The 24,810-nt window shown below is 43.6% G+C and overlaps 1 protein-coding gene across 10 annotated transcripts in view; it reads right to left on the reverse strand.

Annotated features, from left to right (window-relative positions):
- SUSD6 (sushi domain containing 6) overlaps nt 1–24,810 on the reverse strand; it is an 86,778-nt gene that overhangs the window by 25,791 nt on the left and 36,177 nt on the right. For 9 of the 10 annotated variants that reach the window (XM_080618966.1, XM_080618964.1, XM_080618968.1 and 6 more), the window contains 2 exons: nt 21,361–21,548; nt 16,127–16,156 (listed from right to left, as the gene is read on the reverse strand). In XM_080618966.1, coding sequence (XP_080475092.1) covers nt 16,127–16,156; nt 21,361–21,481 — 151 coding nt within the window. In that variant the 5' untranslated portion in view covers nt 21,482–21,548. The remainder of the gene's footprint in view (nt 1–16,126; nt 16,157–21,360; nt 21,549–24,810) is intronic. The other variant, XM_080618962.1, reaches the window with a different exon arrangement.

Here is a 24,810-nt window from a genome sequence, read left to right on the forward strand (position 1 = left end):
GAAATTTTGAAGTGGGAGACACTGTAGCTTACTGGCTGGAATTAAGGCCTAGGCACAAGGGACCCAGGCCTAAAGACATGCTCCACTGCTAAACAGCTAACCTGAGGTTTTGCTTCCCTGCCTCAGCTTCCATCTTTAGGGAGCTTCCCTGCCTACCTTTGGGCTCTCCACACCTGAAACTATATATTCACTATGATTAAATATGATGATTTAAGAGTTCTTGTCACCAGTGTAATTAATTTCAGTGACAAAGATTTACGGATTAATTTGTCTGCTTTAATATTTGTGTATCCTTTTTCTAGACAAAAAAAGCCAATTCAGATGCAGGATTTCACAGCTCTGTAGATCCTCTATGCAGCTATCTCCGGCCAGGAATTTACTTCAACCTTTATTGTCATAAACAGGACTAGACACAGCTAGGGACACACATGCAATATTGCCATCTTGCAGTGTTACTGTCTGATTTTAACTCAACAAGCCTCCTTTTGTGCCAGCTGGGGGGTTTTTATATTATTTATAACATTTCCTTAAGTTTCATTTATTGTTTTGAGGCACTTACTTGCTCAGCTACCTCAAGTGGCTTCCTTCAGCTACATCTTATCTACACCGTATCATCAGTCATGTCAGAGCAGTTCTTGCTAAACCAGCAAGTGTATTTCTGTCCTGGCTTCAGTAGTAGCAGTCATTTTTTCTCCTTGTTAGTAGCTGGTGCGGTGCTGTGTTTTTGACTTTTGGCCTGGGAACAGAGCTGATAACACCGCTGTTTTTAGTTGCTGGTCAGAATGTTTAGTCTGACCAAGGACTTTGTGAGTCTCATGTTCTGCCAGGGAGGAGGAGAAGCCGGGAGGAAGCAGAGACAGGACACCTGACCCAAACTAGCCAAAGAGGTATTCCATACCACAGCGCATTGTGCCCAGGATGTAACTGAGAGTTACCCAGAAGGGGCTGATTCACTGCTGGGTGAGGGAGAGGTATCGGTCGACGGGTCATGAGGTGTTGTATCCTCTTCCCTTGTTATTTCCTTTATCATTATTATTATTATTGGTGGTAGCAGCAGTGATTTGTGTTACACCTTGGTTACTGGACTGTTCTTATCTCAACCTGTGTGGGAGTTACATTCTTTTGATTCTCCTCCCCATCTCTCCGGGAGTGGGGGGAGGAAGCGGGGGAGTGAGTGAACGAACCGCGTGGCTGGGTTTAAACCACGACAATTTCTCAGGGCAACATACACTTAACAGGATAACAACAGTGTGAAAATGCTTCACTGAGTTTTGGTTGCATAAAGTACCCAGAATCACACCTTGATGATAGCATTTTACCTGGATCACTCTTGGCTTTGACAGGCCAAGCCTGAATAATAATAATATAGTTTCCTGCCAGCCAGAACTTGGGGTCCAGGATACCACCTTATTGAGAAGAGGAGACTGTTGCAGGCCAGGTTCTTCCTTTCAACTCTGCTGATTTGCAGATGCTGTTTCAAAACCCTGTTTTGATTCTTACGGTATTCAAAGAAACAACATGAAACCATTTTCATTGCTTGTTGTTCTATGCACTTTCCAGCCAGCATTTACAGCATCAAGTTGGAGATATTTCAAGTCACTCTTCAGCTTCTTATAGTTTTGCCTCCTCCTTCCTAAAGTCCTGCTGGTCCTCCTCACAGCTATCTTCCATCAAACATGCATGAGAAAACTCCTGCTCAGCTCCAGTATTCCTTCACATCCGACAACAATTTTCAACTACCTAGCTCCATAAAAGAGATGGTGTGGTTAGCTGGGGTTTTGTTGTTGTTTTTGTCCTTTGGTGGGTTTGTTCGCTTGGGTTTACCTGCAAGGACAGTTTTCACACATTTCAGTGATATTTAAGTAAAACCAGCAGTAGATAACAACAGTATCCACTACATCAGCACTTGCTCCTTTTTGTCTAAATTGTTGTCCAGCAAGACAACTTTTTAAATTTGATCTCAACTGCTGCAGAACCTTCTTGTCTTCACTGCGAGAGACAGAAGACCACATAAGAATGAAATGCTAACTTTACATTATAAAACATGGTTATAATAGCTCAGTTCTATGAAATTCTGACAAACAGGATGAGGTGGGAGGGCCAGATTATTCCAAAAGACAAGTAACTGTTTAAAGGACTGATCGATTTATGTATAGTTCACAATTCCCTAGAACATTAAAATCCTTTCCACTACTCTGGTCAACACAGAATACGTATCTGTAGACATTGATTTCACAGCCACCTTCTTCTGACTCAGGCTTTGGAAGGGAAACATTAAGCAAGAGCAACCAAGACAGCAGGAGAAGTTATAGACCATCAGCTAAAAACAACAATGTAATCTTTTCCCAAACCATGCAAGAACAAAGCAGTTTCAAGAAGTTCCTTACATGGAGAAAGAGCATTTCAGAAGCTCCTGAGGGAAGAATGCTGCAAAGGAAGCTGTAGCAGCATGCCTGAATGCCACATGAAGTGCTCCACTGAGCACAAACGGAGGAAAATTCATGAGTATTCCCAACTTCTGCAGAGCTGGAGCCAGAGCTCAGAGGAATGCTGAGAAGACCCTGGGGAGCCCTCACGCCAGCACAGCTGGACCCAGATCTGCCTCCCACATCATCACATGGATGCATGAGGTAGGAAGCAAGTATTCAAATCCCAGGCTCTTCCCCAGTATCAGTGCTCCCATCTAATACTGCCCTAACCCAGCAAAAAAACCCAAACAAAAAACAAACAAACAAAAAAAACCTAACCAAACAAAAATGCCCTTTAAAAAGCATCTGGGTTTTTTTTCCCCAGTAAGAGTGCTTACACTATCAAAAGCCTAAACCAGAGAAGGGCAGAGGTTATGCTATTCTTTTCCTCTATGTTCTCTCAGGAGAGGCCTCAGTGTTACTGCCGCTGCTGAGGTAAAGTTTCTGCAGCTAGATTTCCCTTCCTGTACAGATCCAACTGCTGAACCTGCCTTACACACACCTTTGTAGGCCTCACTACGCTTCTGCCAATCTAGCCTGGCTTCAAGTAGTCATCTACAGGGCCTGGACACTGATTCAGCAAGCAACGTGTCTGTGAAGAGGCAGATCACAAACAGGTCATCTGGCCCTTTCAAGAAAAAAGATTCCCCAACATGCAGGATACCCCATATTCTAAAAGCTGACCCCATGCATGTTCCCAAGTCACTTTTTCACAGAGCTGAAGAAACACCTCTTGCATGGGGCTCTCCAGACAGAGGGGTCAACCAGGAATGCTCAGTTAGTTCCGAGGCACTAGACATCCACATAAGGCTGGTAGGTATGGCACAAAGCCTTCAAGCACCCTGTGCCCTTCCAGAAAGGCAGTTGAAGGTCAAGCCAGATGCGCAGGCCACTGACTACAGCCCACTCTCAGTCACTGTGTCTACCTCTGAACACTTCCTATGCTAATTCAACATCCCACTGCTAGACGCTCACCCTTACCTCCATGTCCCCTATAGAATTCAGGGTCTCTCTATGCTCCATGAATTCCCTGAACTGCAAAGTCTCCCTCCTCATTTAAATAGATGATTCATAAGTTAATGCATTTTTATCTCTCTGCAGCAGATGTTCAGATTTCTCCCACTGCACCCTCTGGGTTGTAGTTCAAGTAGAGAGGCAATAAACCACCAAGTGTTATGGCTAGATGGCATTTATCAGTTAACACAAATGAAGACCCCAGACGCAGTGAAAATGAACAGTACACAGGTAGTGTCCCTTCACCAACCATTTCCAAGATGTAGTAATTCTATGCTAGGCTAAATCATGATGTCTCTTCAGCTACTCAGGGGAGTCCAGCCTACCAGAGGCCTTGGTAAAAATGCCCAACAGCACTTACTGGTTTCCCGGTAGTGGAGTGAAAGCTTCCCATTTATCTTCGAGATCCATTTACAGTATGGTTCAACCTCCTGCCCGTTCGTGAAGTTTCTCACACAAAGGAAATGGAAAACCCAAAGAAATCATGCTAAAAGTAGCAGAAATGCTGCCCCCCAGGGAGACACACTTGGGAACTCTCTCAGCTGTGTATGCAGATTCCTGAAATAACAGATATGGATGTCTTACTCCTGAGAACTAGTGGGGAAAAACAGCATGGAAGGAAGTTAGTTTGGTGCTGATAAATTAGTGTCCAAACCATAAAACAGAGCTCCAGAGGAAAACCAGGAGTCCATTTACTAAAGCTATCAGTTACTGTTCTGTAACCAGTCTCTTCTTCACACCAATATGGAGAATTTCATATAACAGCACACACATTTAATTAGGAAGAACAAGCATTACAGGGGTAACAACATAAACAGAAATCGGAGAGCTCCAAACCAAGACTTGATCACTTCAGTCAAGTTTGCAAGGAATACATGGTGTCTTGAACATATACTGTTTAGGAAGCCTACAGATCTACAGCAGGTATTACAAAGACATTCTGATACTAAACACAGAAACATTATATCCTTCACCCAGAGCTTTCCTGGCTTTGTTAGCATGTTTTCCCCTCTCCTTTATATGACTGGGGAAAATTGGATTTGAAGTCTTTTAGGGGAAGGGAATAACAGAAAAAACACTATCTTAGTGGTAAGGCAACAGACACTGCAGAGCTACGTTTAGCAGGCAGCAGGGAGCTACCAGGACAAGAGGCAGTAAAACAATTCCCCAAATCCTTCTTTGAAACTTTTGGTAGTTTTCCATTCTTCCAATCTTTTCCACCCCCATACAGTTTGCTCAGCATACAGCAGTTACTCCCTCTCACCAGATACATTCCATCAAGTGCAGACACCATCAGAACTTTCTTCCCATTGCCAACACAATTATAGTCAAAGACTGTCCAAAGGTGGTTGCTGCATTCAGTTTCACAGTGTTGATCATGTCAGCCTGCAGTGCCATCCTTTATTCTGCCCCTTATCCACCCCTGTCTTTTCTATTCCCTTTTTAGAAAAAACTACTTTACCCACACTAAGTATCTAGGATACTACTCATAAGAATAGCTACATTCAGTCAGCCTCAGTGGAAAGTAGCTCAAGTTTGGGAAAGAATGAAGTATCTACTTCCAGCTGAACTTCCTCATAGTAATTTGTATCTTTCATCAGGGTATTAATGAAATACTGAACAGCACAATCTAAACTAATCATTCCTCTGTGTTCCCTCCTCCCAGATCTCTTCTCACTGGTCAGAGCACTCAGCTGGAGTCTGACCACACATCCTCCAGCTAACACCACATTCCCTCTGTGCATGCAAGCAAGAGCCTTCTAAAATCTCGCAAGAGGATCTTATGCGAGGATCAAAGCACAAAAAGCGCTTTCCTGAAATCTCTGGATCTTGTCACCACGTACCCAGGGATTTCAAAGTTAGTCTTTCAAAAATTCATGTTCAAGACCTGCCAAGAAATAGATTTTTATTCTCCCAAAGGGTTACCCAGCAACAAACCTTAAAATAGGTTCTCAGTTCTTAAATTGATGCTACAATTTTGCAAAAGGCCATTCTGTGGCTAAACACCATTATACCGTGTCAACTCCCACCAGACATAAAGGTGACTTCCCAAGAAGCAGAAATGGAATTTAGTGTTTAGAAAACTAGGATGTTCATAAAAAAACAGAACAGTCCCACTGCTCGTTTCTGTTCTTTTTTTCTTCATATCCTGCCTGAGGACAAAGAGGGCAAAGGCCTCCCAAGCACTGGAAGAAGTCACCTGGACTATAAAAGTGGACTTCTTCCTCCCCATTTTCTTCCCAGTTGGTATAGCTTCATTAATAATGTGCGTGGAGGTGTCTGTCATATTAAATGCCATGATCTACTTTCATAGCCCTGCCCCCACAAGCATCAGAACCTAAAGCCATGAATGCAAATCACAGCAACATAGTTACTGCACATCAAAGCTGTCGCTATCACTCTTATTCTCAGGGTGGAAGAGACAATCAGGCAGTTGACAGTTACACTTTAGCTCACAGGGTAAACAGAAACCAAGTCACAATATCTCTTCTGCTGCTCTGGAAGGATGCTGAACCCACACTATCCTGCAACAACCACAGTGGCAGGCCTAGTGTCCCTTCTGCAGTACCATGGCAGGGAAGAGCAAGCTACACAACTGCACCTGTGTTTTCTTCTCAATAGCTGTACTTTCTGAAGTTATCCCTTCCCACTCCTCTTCAGCTCCACACTGGCAAGGAATATCACCCCAGTGTGTAGAATGTACTCCAACAAGAGCATTCCTCCATAGTAGAACCTGTTTGTATCATATAACTTCTTATTCAGCGGCACACACCTTTGACAATTATGGAAACTGCTTGCACTGGAAAGCAAAAACACATTTAAAGCTCCTTTTTTGCACAATTAAAGCAGGCTGAAAGTAAGAAGCTGTCATCATGTTGCAGGCAGAACTACCTGCATTATTATTACACGTTCTGAAGACTACTGCTTTGAAACTTCTAATCCCACCCTAACCCATTTACTTGCAACAGATTTCCAGCCTAGACTCTGCAAAAAATTCCCAGATAAGTAGTTTTTCTGTAATGCTCCACTCTGAGAGGAGGTCATGCAAATATAGGTACAAAATTAGGGATCTGGCACTCCTCAGAAAAACGGTTAAAACATTTAAAAACAAGGTTCACACCACCGGGAACATGGAAATCCTCTTGAGCAATCACAGCCTACTAGGCTGAAGTGAGCTGTCTGGAAGCGCAAAAATCCTGTAAAGACAGAGCTATGTTGTAGTCGAGATCTCCGGGGCTGCAGGACCCCACATAACAGGAAGGATGGTTTTGCAGGAGGTGCTTCAAGGACAAGAATAAACAGCTACTTCTGTCTTATACCATCTCTATTGGCTCCAGTCAGGGGACATGCTTGTTCCATATTTGAGCACCTGAGGAGACTGACCAAAACACAGCATGCAGCTTTCGAACACTTCGTTTGATGACTTGACAAAAAATATCTCCAAGAAAACCACAATAAACAAAAATGTCTCACCATTGCTGCATAAAATTGCTTTATTCAGCATACTAGTTTCTAATAAGCTACGCCCTGGGGAGTCCTCACATTAGGGCTCATACCAATGCTGAAGGTAACAGAAAAGCCTGTTGCTACTGGGCAAACTGGGAACACAGAAGCATCTTTTCAGGTAGAATTGCATCTGGAGAATTAAGCTTCCCTCCATCAGTATTCAGGGCCCAGACATCTCTGACAATGTGTCTGTCCTCATCACAGAACTGGACAAGCTGGAAATATGAAGCTCTTTTGTGCTGCTGGTAGACTTTTTATTACAGATAATTACTACTGTCTGGGGGTACATAGCCACCAAGAGGAAATGAAAAGGCATATGGCTCTATCCTGCCTTCCTGAAGCAACTCTGTTCATCGATTTCCAGATGTTATTCAGTTGCTCTGTCACTCAGAGTAGTCTTGGATTACTCAAGTCATCACTGGAATTTTGCAGCTCTCCTTCAGTACTGCATTGCGTGCAAATTTAAGCAGCAGGATACTAAATCCCTCTTTCAGATTGTTAAAACACACTGGGCAAAATTTTCAGCAGTGCTCGCATGACTTGAGACATTCTCTCCCAAACAGCTAGTACCAGTAGGACACAAGCACTTTGGAAAATTTCATTTGATGGTAAATATATCCGACACCAGAGCCATCCCACCAGGTATCTTCTCTAATTTAAAGAAGATGCAACACAATTTTTCTTTGCTATTTACTTGCTTAGCCACCGTATCACTTTATAAAGACCAGTTTAAGCTGACAAAAGAGCAAACAATTTAATGGAAACTAAACTATACCATCAAGAAGGGAGGAATTTCTGACACAAGCTTTTTTTATACAAAATTCCTTTTTTGGCATTCTGCCCTATCTCCTTTCTCTCACCTCATGCACTCTTGCTGCTTGTTACACAGAATCCCATTACTCTGCTCAGCCATTTCCTTGCCATATTTGTCTCTATTTCATGCTGACAGGAACAAAAGAACGAACAACTTTATTATAAGGATCTATTTGAAAGTCGGTATCTCACTTGCTTCCCTGCATTTAGAATTGTGTCTTCTTGCCCTGGTTTCTTCCCTCCCAGTACATCAGAGGCATATTAATTCAGTTCTCTTAACATCTACTGACACAAAGCACTTGCAATGGGGGATACAGCAGTTAAGTTCTTATGTCTTCAATTATTTTTACTGAATTGCCTCTCCTTCTTTTAAAATTTGCTGTCTTGTTAAAAGCACATTTGGAAAAGCCCACCAGTTTGCTACTAGCTATTTCCAAGTAATTAAATTCATTAAACCAAACAAGGAGCAAGGGAAATAAAACTACTTTCTCCTTCATGCTTTTTTCCCCTCTTCCTGCTCCATAATTATAAATGGTCTTATACCACTAAACATTATGACCGGCACTTATTAATTCTAATTTTTGCAGCCCTTATCTTTCTCTTGCAAGCCTTGAAACAGTAATTGCCATGAGACTGGAGAGAATGACAGAAGGTGTCCCCCCACCAAGTAAACCCAAATTTTGATCAGCCCCTCAGAATCAAGGCTGTTTGTTGTTTTGTGCATTCTTTAGTTCTCAGGTTTTCCATTCACAACGTTTAGATTTACAGTTTTCTCTCCAGCCTGCTTCCACCATAATTCTGAATATTTAATTCCTAACATCACTGCCAGAAAAGGTGCTTTGAAAAGAGGAAGCAGAAACTCACACATCCCAAAACCGGCCACACAAAGATGCACAGCAGCTTAGTTTAAATGCAAATTCAAAAGCCTGTGCAAATACAGTTGGTTGCACAGCGACTCAGTGACTAACTTCCCAAGGAGACAGCTGGCAGATTTGCATAGCTGTGTCTGCTGGTGCATCTGCAGAGCCTGAAAAAGGGCCAGGACAAGACAGTGACCACAGAGACTTGCGTCTCTGCTGCTTTGTGCTTCCTGTCCAGCACATCTGAGGCACAGGGCACCCAAAAGCTCCACCGTCCTTGCTGACATCTTATTGTGTAGACACAGACTCCACCCTCGTTGAAGCTTATGGACAGATGCGTGCTCTACCAACATACACAGCTCAGAACAGGCCTGGAAACTGGCAGAGTTAGAAATACGCTGAATAAACACACACGTCAGCAGCCACCACACTCCTGGAAGGCCTTCCATAGTTCCTCTTTTCACATGGAAAAGTCAAATATCTCCCTTCCTCAGCACACCAAGTACCCCACACTGTGTTTACAGAGAAAACTGTACTTCTGCTCCTCCCTGATGCCTTGAGAGACAGCTTATCTATGGCCCAGGCCTGCCACCTCTCAAAGAGCTATGCAGCTCTTCCAGCTGACCTCTGGCTGTTTGTTTCTGCACAGGAGCCAGGACTCACTTCGGGAGTCCCAGCTCAAGGCTGCTCCCAGCAGCACCCAGAGCAAGGGAAGGCCCTGACTCAAACCAGCATTGCTTTGCAAAACCACTTAATAAGCTATGCCCTACATGACCATGCAAGTCCTTATCGGCACACGCAAAGACTAAGGCGTATGAAGACTTCAACTTAAGCATCTAGTAACATCTCTTCAAAACACACCTCTCCCTTCTTATTCAGCACTTCAATACACACAGTATTAGCAATACTACTCAGGTCAAGGCTCCAGGCAGCCACCAACATTTTCTGCTACATGCCCTCCAACCACGCACACACAATCAAGCCAAGGAGCTCCTAATTTGGATACTATGGGTCAGCTACTAATTTTAGGACCCACACATGGTTGAAAAGGTTGCACAAAGTACTCTTGCCTATCTCTGGTACGCAAACAAGACAACGTCCTTTGTTCTCTTCCCCCAGGGACTAGATGACCAACCTGCCTGGCCTGACCCATCATTTCTACAGCTAATGGAACTGGAGAGGAGATAGCAGCTCTGGGGATTTTCCACTAGGGCCCTAGTTTAAATAGGGCCTTAATGCAAATTTCCAGCACAAGCAACATCATAAAGAGAAAGTGAACTCACTGAAAAATGAAGAGCAGGTGAACATTGATCTGAGGTGACAGTAATGCACTGGAGTTGCAAGCGTCAGGAGTTTAGTTTCACTAGAGGAATTTTTGTTTTTTAAGGCCACCTTATAAAAACACCATCATTTTCCCAAGGAACCATCGTAAAACCATATGCCTGAGCAGAGAAAGCGCTTTTTTGGTATCACAAGAGGTGTGACAGGCAGGCAATGAATAGGACTTGTGCTGCCCATTTCCTCTGGTTGAAATGCACGAGACAAACTACCTTAACTTCTTCCTATAAGCATGACTTCAGGATACTTCATCATACAGTTGCAACCCCAACACAGGCCGTTTAATTTAACTTTTCCATTAGGAAATTCTCAAGACAGTTTCTCCAAATCTGCAAGAAAGTGACAACTTCACATCTACCAGCCCACACTTAGGCCAACAAACAGCAGCAACAATCCACTATTAACATGGTGCAACCACCTTCACCAACCCTTCAGGATCTACATGCAAGAAAAACAAAAGGAGAGATAGCCAGAAAGCAGCTTTTCAAATAACAGCCAAAATATCCTCCCCTCAGAACCAGAGGGCTGTGGTAATCCCCTTTTTTAAATGCTAATGTCATTACAACCATAGCACCAGAAGACAAGCGGTGAGGCCTGGGCGACAGAGCCTCTGCTGTGCCCTTACACAGATGATTTAAGCTGGGTCTTTTGTAACTCTCCTCCCTAAAGCTCCCTGCCCGGCATCACGCCTGACAGGAGCTGCAGCTGCCATTCGACCCACCTGAGGAGCCAGGGTGGAAAGATCAAGCTGATGAATTGATGCGTGCGGGGCAGGGGCCCGGGGCACAGCAGACGTACACCATGGCCTTGTGCTCTCCAAACACACCGGAACAAAGACAGGCTCGGGGAAGACTTGAAAAAAGGCAAAGCAGAAGGTCCCCAACTGCGCTCTTGCTACTGCTGAACAACTGTACAGGAGTAAAAATTGCTACAGCTGGTCATTAAACTGGGCACAACAGATACTGGGACAGGGGAGCTCAAAGAAACTAATCAACATACATACATCTATCCTCACAACCCCCTGAACCAGCTTAGCCTTGGCGAAGAATCCCTCCCATGAAGAAAGCTACCCCATAGGGATGGACAGCCATCAACTTCCCTGCAAAAGCAACTCGAACTACTTGCTGCGGGGAGGTCAGAGATCGGATCAGGCACCACAGATTTCATCCTGCCACCACATGATATATAACAACTGACAGAGAGACCACCACCACAATGGGCGAGAAGTAAATAAGCTAAGTTTTACATTAGGTGAAATACAGCTTAACTGGAAAATCAAGCTTAAGACTGAAACAGCATTTGCCTTCCACTAACACTGCTGCATTTACAGTGATTCCCACCTTACTATGAGAGTGGATGAAGCTTTAACACCACAGAAATAATACATGAGAGCCCAAATACTTCTGCTGGAAAAGAAACAGGAACTTCTTGTCACCTTAGAAGTTCAGTCATCCCACTGCTGCTCAGGTGTTTGAACTTCTACCTATAGAGAAGTACTGCATTTAATGAAGAGGTCAACCTCTATTCCCACAGAAAGAAGAAAGGTGACAGACTGCTCCAGAAAGGGAGATGTGTTTGGTGTTGTCTGTGCAAGGTGCACACAGGCAGGCAGCTTTGAAATGCTGCCACCAAATCCAAATAATTTTTAAATTAAAGTTACAAAAGCTTCAGTTCTGCAGGCACCTTCCCTTGGTGCTAGTAACCAACCAATGTCAGGAGAAGAATGTTCTCCAAGAAACTAATTAAGAGTTCAACGAATGGAAGCAGACTTAGCAACAGATGCTTCCCTGCTGGGAGAGGATGCAGAACAGGCATTCATTTTCATCCTCTCAACTCTCTCCACAGCACCTGACACAGCCAAGCGTGAAATACTCCTGACCTGCCTCAAACAAGTGGGAGGTGGCCAGAGGTATGCAGTAGTCAAACCTTTGCTCACCTGACTGCAGTCAAGAGAATTAATCTCCTCACAACACCCCTAATTAGCAGCTTCTACCAGTCTCTCTTGGTTTTACTGACAGCAAGAATCAAGGATGCTAAGAGCAGCCCCACCTGCATACCAGCTGGCAGGCTGCAACATCCCCTTTCACTCATGCCATTCCCCCCACTACCCATCCAAACTCAACTCTTACATGGAATCAGCTTATGACTGGAAAGAGCTGGTTAAAGTGGGACCAAACATGACCAAAGCAACACTGATAGCTCAGCTCTCCCAGCACTGTACATCTCTCCAAACTACTGCAAAAGTGGAGTCTAGCTTACTAAATGCCATGGAGGAAACAGCCACCACCAAAGTGCAAACCATCAACTTAAAGCTGACATTCAAGTATTTGAGAAGTAAATACAAATAAAGAAATTCAAACCAGAAAGGCACGAACGTTAAAGTTACAGTAGCTCAAGGACATCATACTTCTACATTGCAGCAAGACTAACTTCTGCTTTGGGCTGCTGACCACAACATTTGCAACAAAACTAGCTTGTTGGGAAAGACAAATAAATGGTAGACTAAAAGTATACAACTGGAAAAACAAACTTGCCATTTTAATGAATTTCATTAAGAGTTGCAGTCAGAGGCAAACTCATTGCAACTTGCGGCTATCCTCAGGCTTTTCAGCTTACATATAAAACAATGAATAATTTTCCCAGTTGAGATAAAAGTCACAGTTGAACCTAACTACTCAAATCACAAAACCTTTATATTTTCTTAGTATCATACAACCTAAGTTAATTGTGCCTAAAAAAGTGTTTACAATGAAACCTGAAGGCTGATCCCCAGGAGGATTCAAAAGTTACTTTTTCTAAGGAAAGAAAACCACCAGCAGAAGGGAAGTGCTAGCTTTAGTATAATACAGATCATTACAGTTATGATTCTTTGCCTGTGCTAAAGAGAAGTAAAGATGTGCTTCAGCATAACATGTGGCTCAGCTCAACTCTGACAGTACTGGCTCTTCACAAGAAGCACGTCAGCAGGTCTAAACCTTGAACTACTGGAGACTGGTTACTCAGCAGGTACATCCCCAGGACTCTGAGTTTCAAAGTTAGCTGGTCTGAAGATAGGAGTGCAATGGGCCAGAGGAAACAACGTTTAAAAACCACTTCTCTTCCAGCAAGGATAAACCAACAGCTGTGAGTTTTATGTGACACACTAGAAGCATACTCCTAAAGGTCTCCACAGCATCAGGTAAGTCTCCTGGATATCAATTTCCAGGATGCTAGAAGTCCAGAAGAGAAGCATCACCAGAAGTTCCTAACCTACTCTGATATAACTTCATTCCATGCATAGGGTGACTCACAGGACCCAGCAGGAAAACATCACATGAGTAGGGACCAATAAATACCTTGGTGCTGACAAGGATCCAGGGTCTAGCAGCTTTAACAGGTTTATCTTGTTTACAAGGAAGGGTTCCTCTACAGTGGGTATAGCAGCCAAATAAATGCAGGATGACGGGGGAGAGCAAAGCAGCTTTTAACTCTTTAGTTTGAACACAAACTAAGAAAAGCAGAACTTTCTGAGAAAGTCACAGATATTTCTCTAAACATGGCAGCAACCTCCACTTGAAATTCCTCCCTATGCCTTGTTTCACATACGGTTGCTATATGGTCTTTTGCAGTTTCTCTCCCCACCAGATCCCCAGCCATGATGTGAAAGTACTTGTATTCAGACACAGCCAGTGCTCCAGTAACCAGCATCTTCACTTTCCTCTGCTTCTGCCTTGAGGAGATTCATGCCTTGAAGCTTCAGTCCCTGGAGGGCACACATACTTCCTAACCCTCAAATTCTTAAACTCTCTGTCAGTGTCTCTTTAGCCAGTACTGCTGCATATGGAAAAGCCTCGAAAGCCCGATATTGTGAAGGCATATCCTGCATCCTGATGTATTAAGAAAAAAAAAAAAAAAAAAAAAAACAAAAAACCAACCAAAACCAAAAATGAAAAACCAAACATACCCATATACACTTCTACTAGAGTTCTTCCTCCCAAGGCCATACTCTTCTCAACCATTCTAAATTGCTTGCATAGCAAAACCACTACCTTCTTTCAGGACTTACACTACACTTAGCCATCAAACAACTAATTGTTTTTTTAAACCACCAAGATCTTTTTCACAACTCCACCTGTGGAAGCCTTCACCTCCCTGTTTTGCTGCACTGCTCTGTTCCCTTCTTCTCCTTCCTAGGATCTTATTCCCCCCTGATCCTCATTCACCTGCAGTCTATTCTACCACCTTGCTAAAAATCTCCACTCACTTGTTTTCTATGCCTTAATAGTCTCCAGGTACCTCCATTTCCTTCAAAATGTTCTAGTTCTACCTAAACCAGAAGAACGTCACCTGTTGTCTCAGCAGCTGATATCTCTGCTGAAAAAGAAGCAAAAGAGAACGCAAAGTTGCCTGAACAACAAAATTGGTAGGATGACAAAACAGTTTTATTCTCTGATGGACAATTTTAGGGACACCTAAGGGTATGTCTGACACAAAACTCATTATACACTGTGTTGAGCTTTTTCTCAGGACATAGAAAATGTTCCTTCAAGCCAGAAAAGCAGCAGTAGCCTCTGGCTTACAAGTTATGGCTCTGCATGCATCAGGCCTACCATGCTTGTTCCCTACCTGTGAGCTGAAAATTCAAGAAGTTCACCCACCAGAAATGCTTATCTCTACAGTATTTTTCAAATTAGACATGCTTCTCCCTTTACTGACAAAGATATATCTCAAAAGCATGAGTCACGTTTCTTTCTGACCTCAAACAAGAAAAATTTTACGCATAGAATTAAGATGACTGGGTAGATCTAAAATGCTGAGCCTGTAGGATATAAAGATGCCCTTTTGGTACCCTACAGTTCAATTCTTTGGCTTCTGCTTCTCCTGAAATGCTTCCTTTAACACCAAGTAGATAAATGCACTTATCCTTGCATTCACAACATTGGCCCTATACAGAAGGAACACAGGAGGCACCTCCAGCAAGCACCAGCCAGGCCAAGGTACGCAGCAGTGTGAGAGCATGCCCACCACCTCTTGAGATCTGGCAGTCTTCTCAGCACAGGAACTCCAGAAGTTCTCCTCCCCCTTCTGTAATAAAAGGATCACTGTACTAGGTTGAGCCAAAAAGCTAATTTTATTCTTCAACAAGCCCAATCCACCTAGCACATCCTGTAACTCACCTAAGCAGCACCATACCTAAGGAGTTACTTCAAATCCCTTCCACTGCATCTGGAACCAAGCAATTCACTAGTCCTCCAACTCCAGTATAACACTTCATAAAAGCAGAGCCCCAAGGGAATTTCTGCTTGCAGAGGAAGATGAACACTCCCCAGAGGCTTCAGTTCATTAGAAAGAAAATGGATTTTAGATGCAGATCAGTGCACACAGATAAGCAGGTACAACCTCTTCAGACAATGCCATGCTCCTGTCACTGAGTTTCAATTACTCTCACAAAGGTACAAGCACTTTTGAGCTTGCTACAAGTGCCTTCAGCTCCCTACAATCACTCTTTGACTATCCGCAGCTTGTTACAAGCTGCATCTTTCTCATTCTAGCTCAAGCTGCAGCTTATTTTCCTCCTAGAACAGATACAGAAGCCAAATACGCTTCCCAATTCTTCCCACATTTACATATATCGACAACTGGAAAGACTTTAGACTTTTTCCAAGCACAAGAAATAAAAAACAGGAAGCAGGAGTATCTGATGGAATATATCCAGAGTCATGCTCTGTGATAAGATGTTCATCTTTCTTGATTAAAGGAAACAAAATGGGTTTTGCCTCAGTTTGCCCTCTCTGTCCTCTCAATCCTCTCTGGCAGCCTCTCAAAACTCTCACAAGCAGCATCTCTCTGTGTGCTTTAATGAAATACATATTCTATTTGTGTTTTCTTAAGTAATTTGAAGTTAAATGCTATAGAAGGCACAGGAATCCCTTCAAGCACAGTGAAACATACAAACTTGACCTTCCTCTCTCAAACTGAGGGCAGTCATCTTTCCCAAATACAATGGACAACAATGAAAACAGAGATAGACCTTAGCCTATCCAACACAACAGAAGTGTGATGGGAATCCTAGCTCATAGCCAGTTACATTAACCAGTACATCACACTCATTTCTCATATTACAGCAGTGAATAAAAGTCTACTCACATGCAGGTCCTTTGGATTTGCTGAGCCAACCTAGGACAGACAAAGGGAAAATTCAGGATTACTATTATGCTGCTGTGGTTTAATCCAGCAGGTAGGTAAACACCACACAGCTTTAATTCATACTTCAACCATTAGAACTGGTTAAAAATAAACAAGTGGTGTGGCTTCTTGAAATCCCTATTAATCTGTTCAAATCAGTTGCTTAAATATCACTGCCTGGATCAGTGTAGTAACAGTAAGAATATTACTATCTGAATACTGTAGTTTTGGGCCTGTCTGCAACCACTTCTCAGCCACCTTTGCAGCCTGGCCATTATTCCACAGTTCTTCACCATGCTCTTCTGTACCACTCTGCCCTTACTGAAGTCTCCAAAGGGACTGAGACGAGGAATTGCACCTGAAACTGCTTCCTCTTCTCTCCATAGAATCATAGAATAGTTAAGGCTGGAAGGGACCTTAAAATCACCTAGTTCCAACCCCCCTGCCATGGGCAGGGACACCTCACACTAAACCATGTCACCCAAGGCCTCATCCAACCTGGCCTTGAACACTGCCAGGGATGGAGCATTCACAACCTCCCTGGGCAACCCATTCCAGTGCCTCACCACCCTCTCAGTAAAGAATTTCTTCCTTAGATCCAATCTAAACTCCCTCTGTTTAAGTTTGAACCCGTTACCCCTTGTCCTATCACTACAGTCCCTAAATCAAGAGCCTCTACCCAGCATCCTTATAAGCCCCCTTCAGATACTGGAAGGCTGCTAGGAGGTCTCCATGCAGCCTTCTCTTCTCCAGGCTGAACAGCCCCAACTTTCTCAGCCTGTCTCCATGCGGGAGGTGCTCCAGTCCCCTGATCATCCTCGTGGCCCTCCTCTGGACTTGTTTCAACAGTTCCGTGTCCTTCTTATGTTGAGGACACCAGAACTGCACACAATACTCCAAGTGAGGTCTCACGAGAGCAGAGTAGAGGGGCAGGATCACCTCCTTCGACCTGCTGGTCACGCTCCTCTTGATGCAGCCTAGGATACAGCTGGCTTTCTGAGGTGCTTGTGCACGCTGCCCGCTCATGTTCATTTTCTCATCGACCAACACCCCCAAGTCCTTCTCCACAGGGCTGCTCTGAATTTCTTCTCTGCCCATGTAGCCCTTCCATGCAGAGCTACACACTCTTTTGAGTTGACCCTGTAATTTCTCCAAACCAACACTCAAATGAAGCTTGGAAGTTAGAATCAAGATCCAATCCTCTGTTCATGCATGACACCTCCCCACATTTCTGTCTGGCCATCCAATGTTATAATGTCCTTGTTTGCATGACCACTGAATTCATCCATAGCTGCACGAATGCCTTCCTTACAGCTGCATAATCAGAAACAAAGGAAACCTCTGCTTTGCACAGATTCCTAAAGAGTAGGAACAAGTCTGAACATGCTCAGTGACTGGAGTGTGCTCTAACAAGCTGTTCTGTGCAATGCAAACAAATACCAGCAGTATCAAAGAGCTGTGCAGAATAACCTTGGCACTGAAAAGACCTTAGAACAGCAAGTGGCAAATCGGCTGCATCTGCGTCAGAGACAACACACAGGAATGAAGTCATTTCAGTTTATTCAAGCTCAATTTATCACTTTAATGGCAATCCCAAAAATTAAAGAGCTAGCTTTATAGCATTTCACATGTGATCAGCCAACAAATCAGGCTGCAGCTAAACCTAAGCAGACTTAGATTCACTCAGCCTGCATTAATAATAATTTTCAAAGGTTAATATTTAAACTCCTTCCTTTATGGGTATCAATATTTGCTTAATTTGGGAGGTTCAATACTTCTATCAACACCCTTACTTGCATTTCCAAGAACCAGGTGACACTATTATCAATAATGAAAGGCCCAACCTATTTTTTGATAGGTTTCTGACAGAGCTGGTTATGAATCCAACACCATTTGGAACACAAATGATAGGAAGCCTTCAGAGTATTTTAGAGACTACATGTTAAAATTTAATGAACAACTTATTCTGATCCATTGTTACCCTTCCAAAAATAGGCTGCCAGATAGGAGGACTATTGTGAATGAGATATAAACACAACGCCTCCGAGAGCTTGGCAATAACCTTAAGGGCCAGAGACTGGAGGAAGACAGCAAGAAAGAAAGAATGGAGAAGCGTTATCTGTAGAAAAGTAAAATGGCTGTTATTGCTTCTCTCCAACATGTCAAAAATTCCCCACCTCTATCCACTAAGCATCCCGGCTCTTTCACGAGGGTACATCCCAAATGAACCCTCAAAAGAAAACAGAAGACACAGTGAAGAACTAAGCATCAGTATTTTAGGTCCCTGCTTTCCAAGCCTCTTTGCCTTCTTATTCCTTCATTACTTCCCCCAACTAATCCTGGAGAACTTCCCAGACAGGGGAAGGCAAAACAGCAATAAAGGCTCAAAATACATTTCTGAACAGCACTGAAGTTTCCATATATCCTCCTCTTCTGACACAGCTTCATTGCTTGCCCATCACCAAACGCTGCATTTGTTTTGTGTTAAAATATGTGCAGCGGTTATTTTTGGATTCATGGATATCTTCCTGTGAATAAGGAGCAGTTTCTCCAAATTCTACAGTGTTTAGTGACTAAGCAACTTACCATACTCATCTCATGGCATTCCAGGATATTTGGATAGATTGCCTGAGACAACACACTGAAGATTCTTCTTTAAAATCCATGCATAAATAAAAATCAATTTATTACCAGAGGACAGACCAGATGCTTGCTGACTGGAAATGAGTCTGCCCTCTGCACTAAACAAGTGGCAAAGAGAACACAGTCCTGCGCACAAAATGAATATATCTAAGCCTCCTGGAACTCAAGCAATACAATTTCTAAACAGCAAAATTACTGCAATACAAGATACATCATATGGCTTTAAACATATGAATCATAGGCTCTGCTTTCTCACTGAGAGCTGAGCCAGTCATTGTCTCCATGCTTGTCTGTCTTTTTATGAGAACATTCTTCAGTTTTTGTAGCAATCATGAGCGTGTCACATTGGCCCCTTATTCAAGATAAGCATTACCACCAAGAGATTTAATACAATCTGTTGGTTCATGTTAACGTTGCGTTGCTTTGCTCTGCCTGCTCTGAAAGATTTTGCTGTGTAAAGTAATGAAGTGAAGATGTTGGGGGACAAAGATGAGGGAAAGATGATTTTCCAAGTGCCTCACTAGTGTTCTTTGTTTCTCCATCTGGCTCTCTGCTCCACGGCTGACTTGCTCATTAGCATTACTCACGGCTGGCGTGCTGCTGCAGGTGCAGCTCTCCAGGCCCATGACACATCGCTGAGCACCCCCATCCCTCCCAGCAACTAGCAGCTGGCTTGATACCTCCCACTCTCACAAAACCTGTGCATGGAAGCTCTCCTCAGCAAGCCATTCCCTGGGATGTTTTCCCCCTTCATGACTTGCCCTCTGCTATGATCTTGAGCTCCTCTCGACATGCACTCACTTTCTCACTTCTCCTTCAGGAAATGGTTCATGCCCAGCCACTATAATGCTATTTAGCTCATGATCTGCCTTGATCAGTTTTCCACAGCTGGTTTCAGGTCCTGAAGCAAAAGTAACACAGAAAGGGAAACAATGCAGAAAAGAGTCTTGGGTCTTCTGACATGCTTCACTACTGCTTTTGTTAATTTGATCTGATGCCTCAAAAATGATAGTAAGAAGGCTTGCCAGTCTTGTGGCTGCCTTTCCCCATGCAGCAGCCCCATGCAGCACAAGGCATTTGCATACTGATTACAGACTCAACTGAAGGTGCTACAGAATGTCATCGGTGTTTCAGATAGGGATGGTGCACTCCAGCCCCAGGGCTGGAAGGCATATCTGATAGACTTGTATCTGAAATGAAGCAGTGACGTTATCACCAGTAACAGCAGGACTTGAAAAAACCAAGGATAGACCAGATCCAAAAAGATCTTGTCCCATTCTCACTACGTGTTCTTGACAGTTTGTCACTCTCGTGTGTACTCCCCACTTTTCATTACCGATGAAGCCAAAATCAGGCCAGAAAGACATACAAGTCTGGGATACTGATTTCAGCAGCCTCTCCCTTCCAACTCGAAGAGCCAGAAATACTAAAAGGAGATCAACTCCTCCTCCTGTTTTCAGCACCAGCAGACTTTTCCATATAGGATCACCTTGGCTTTGAGTGCATGTGGCAACTAGCATTTATTCTGCTCTACCACACAGGCCAATTCAAGCTTCACTGGTGCTGAGGAGTGTTGGTCACAGGACATTTTCAGGTGCCGTGATATGTCAAATAAATAAGACTTTTTAGAGTATGTCAAGAACTCAAGTTTCATTTTCAAAGGCAAGCTAAAGGTCTGCATTGCAACAGATGCTGAAGTCAAATATACATGCCTTTTCAGAACTAATCTCCTTCAAAGTTCTGTGCAAGGGAACACAAAGTTATTTCTTCCACCCCATGCCACTTATGATTAGGCATCTCTTTACAGACAAAAGCTACAGCAAGGCTGGTCTGAGAGAAAACACACTTCAGCGTATACTGGGTAAACAAGCACATACTTTACATCATGACCTACCTTGTGAGCATTCAGTATACTTTTTTCTTCCTTTCATTTCTAAAAGGCAGATCCCCTCATCTCTGCTGACATTTACATATCATCCCATCACACTGCTATTTACATTATTCACAACACTTGCCCACTAGATAAATATCAAAAAGTTAGAAAGGGGAGAGGGGAAAAACTGAAACTGCAAAGGAGGATCTAACAGAGGGGTGCAGTTAGCAGGTGCTGAGGCGTCAGAAGATAGCACACAAGGGAACACTGAACAGATTCATCAGCTCTGGAAAGAGCTGAAGACAGTGCTTTCAAAATTATTTCACATGAACAGTTGCTAGAGGGCATACAGGTAAGATTGTCTACATGAAAATCTCACTCAGCTAAAACGTGGTCCTTGCTCTTGAGATGGTCCAAGTGCTCCCAACTGCAGTGAAATGATAAAAGTGGAGGGGAAAAAAATCACAGAGTAAAGGACAACCACTTACTTACTAATATATAAAACTTTCAGTTCAAACACTGCCATCTGCTTAACAAGCAGCAATGGAATTTTTCCTGCAAGTACCAAAAGATGGGTACAAATGCATTAACCATCACCAGCTTCCCCATAAAAATATAAGGCCACCTCCATACTTATATATCTCCTCCTCCCTGCAGTGTATGCAAAGGTTTCACTTACCTGTGGCCTGTGCTTCCAAGATAAAGGTACCAAAGACAACTAGCAGAAGACATAACCCATGGCTAGTCAAGGCAAGAGACGATCCTGTGTTGCTCTTTGGTGCTACCATTCCATGGCACATCTTTTACCCACAAAAGTCTCTGTTTTGAAAATTCCTGAAAGATCTGGTTGATCAGGAGCACCTCAGTCTACAAAAAGAAAAACAAAAAACAGTAAGCGTTGAGCCAAACACCTACAACATCTGGGGAGGGGAAGAAAAAGGGAAATTCAGAAACAAACAAGAGCGACCTTTTGCATATTCTGTCATTAAGGAATCTACCAAGTATTCACAGTTCACAAGCTAACAGGAGCAGAAAAGGCAATCTTCTACATAGGAAATACTAAAAGGTGTTGCATTCTAGAGAAATCATTACTTTTCACTCACCCTCTAATATTTCAGGTGTGAAGCCTGCCTAGCTTACAATTAATTTTAGCTTTTCCTTTCAAGACAACCCCAGAGGATATAGCATCCGGAGAATTTGTTTCAAAATAACTTCAGGAGCGCCAGCCTTCCTACACCCCCACCACCTTTCAGAAGGTCTCCAAGACGCAGCAGGCTGTACTAAACAGCTAGGATAAATAAATCAAATGCTTCTTCAGCCACCTGGAGAGGCACAGCAATCCTGACAGCCAGCCAGCACGCAGGCAAACACATGCTCATGAGGAGGAATGTAAACCAGCTCCCAAACCTCAGGTATATAATGTTCTGACAGTACAGAGCATAGCAATTAAAACTGCAGGATGTGACACTGCTCATACCTGAGGACTGAGGGATTCAGTCACAGCCTATCAGGCACTGTCACAACAAAACTAGACTCATACACATACAAAGCACAGCTGGGAAATCAAGAAAGCACAAAGATAAACTCCAACCCTTAATGAAGGAAAAAGACTCAGCAGAACACGTCCCAAAAGCTAGTACGGTTTTAGTTTGCAAGACCTCCAATAGTAATTTTGAACCTGGATCAGTAACTGACATGTGTAACTCCAATGCCCACAAATGAAAGTTGGCACTAAAAACCTGTGTGCACTGGTTTTACAAAGAAGGAAGGAGAAAAGTGAGACAAAAAGAACTGGGCGAATGATTGGAGTAAAAAAACCAAAAAACAAATAACCAAAACAAACAGAAAAAAACCCACCAAACAACAAAAAAAACCAAAACCAACCCCCCCCCAAAAAAAAATTCAAACCAGACCCACCCCCCAAAACCACATGGAGACACATTTCAACACTTCTATTACGCTATTCCTTACACAAAGATCTAAAGCTCTCAGGGGACGAAAACAAAACAAAACCAACCAACAATGCAGAAATTAATGGGTTTTTTTACACATGACCAAGGGAATACTTTTAATTGAGGAAAATCCCATTCAGATACAGCTTCTTCAGTTAAACGTGTATCTATATTGTAGATTTGGTTTTTCGGTTGGGTTTTTTTTCAACCAACTTTCCCATAGAAATTCAGAACTGCTGGATATCGCCAAACAAATTTGAGCAGTGCAGAGGTGGGTATTATACCCTTTCCTACCTGTGAGAACAGACTGGAGACCTGCGCTAACACTCCTACTGCTAGGTAAAGCTGTATGACTTTCAGATCCTTACGTATTTCTGAGATGAACTCAACACACCAGCAATGACCAGAGAAACACACAACTCAAAACACCTACGACTCACATTTCCAATTACTCAGGAGAAAGAAAGAAGCTACATTATGGGAGGGAATATGTAATTTGTCATTAAACCTGGAAGTCATGCTAGTGACAAGAGGGTTTCCTTAGATCAGTGTCACTACTGTGCTCATACTCACTTCACAAAAGGGCTATCTTTAAAATTTGGATCTTTCAAGTCAATTAGTCTCTACCAAAGAAGAATTAGTTGTCTGCATACACCCCTGCCTTGAATTATCATTTCAAGATGACATTCAAACTGCCATGTGGCAAGTCTGGAGCTGATGCTACAATAAACTCTGTGTCCGCTTCCTTTTGTTTCTTGCTTCATTTGGAGGGGGAAAGGAAGAAGTGAAGCTACCCCACTACGCCTGTAGCACATCTTATAGATTTATCATACCTTTCACAGACAAGGAGCCAAGGCTCTGTACACCAAACTCCTACCATGCAGAAAGGGGTGAGAATGCTGCCACTCACCTGCTGGAATTCCTTCAGCAATAATTAGAATTAAAGAATCATAGAATAGTTAGGGTTGGAAAGGACCTTAACATCATCTAGTGCCAACCCCCCTGCCATGGGCAGGGACACTCCACACTAAACCATGGCACCCAAGGCCTCATCCAACCTGGCCTTGAACACCGCCAAGGATGGAGCATTCACAACTTCCCTGGGCAACCCATTCCAGTGCCTCACCACCCCCTCAGTAAAGAATTTCTTCCTTAGATCCAATCTAAACTTCTCCTGTTTAAGTTGTAACCCGTTACCCCTTGTCCTGTCACTACAGTCCCTGATAAATAGTCCCTCCCCGGCATCCTTGTAGGCCCCCTTCAGATACTGGAAAGCTGCTATGAGGTCTCCATGCAGCCTTCTCTTCTCCAGGCTGAACAGCCCCAAGTTTCTCAGCCTGTCTCCATACGGGAGGTGCTCCAGTCCCCTGATCATCCTCGTGGCCCTCCTCTGGACTTGTTCCAACAGTTCCATGTCCTTTTTATGATGAGGACACCAGAACTGCACACAATACTCCAAGTGAGGTCTCACAAGAGCAGAGTAGAGGGGCAGGATCACCTCCTTTGACCTGCTGGTCATGCTCCTCTTGATGCAGCCCAGGATACGGTTGGCTTTCTGGGCTGTGAGCGCACACTGACGCCGGCTCATGTTAATTTTTTCATTGACCAACACCCCCAAGTCCTTCTCTGCAGGGCTGCTCTGAATCTCTTCTCTGCCCAACCTGTAGCAGTGCCTGGGATTGCTCCGACCCAGGTGTAGGACCTTGCACTTGGCATGGTTAAACTTCATAAGGTTGGCATCAGCCCACCTCACAAGCCTGTCGAGGTCCCTCTGGATGGCATTCCTTCCCTCCAGTGTATCAACCGAACCACACAGCTTGGTGTCATCAGCAAACTTGCTGAGGGCGCACTCAATCCCACTGTCCCTGTCACCGACAGAGATGTTGAACAAGACCGGTCCCAACACCAATCCCTGAGGGACACCACTCGTTACCGGTCTCCAGCCGGACATCGAGCCATTGACCACAACTCTTTGGGTGAGGCCATCCAGCCAGTTCTTTAACCCTCGAGTGGTCCACCCATCAAATTGATGTCTCTCCAATTTAGAGACAAGGATGTTGTGTGGGACAGTGTCAAAGGCTTTGCACAAGTCCAGATAGATGACGTCAACTGCTCTGCCCCTGTCCATCAGTTTCGTAGCCCCATCACAGAAGGCCACCAAATTGGTCAGGCAGGAT

Source organism: Psittacula echo, assembly GCF_963264785.1.
Source record: "Psittacula echo genome assembly, chromosome: 5".
Taxonomy (NCBI): Eukaryota; Metazoa; Chordata; class Aves; order Psittaciformes; family Psittacidae; genus Psittacula; species Psittacula echo.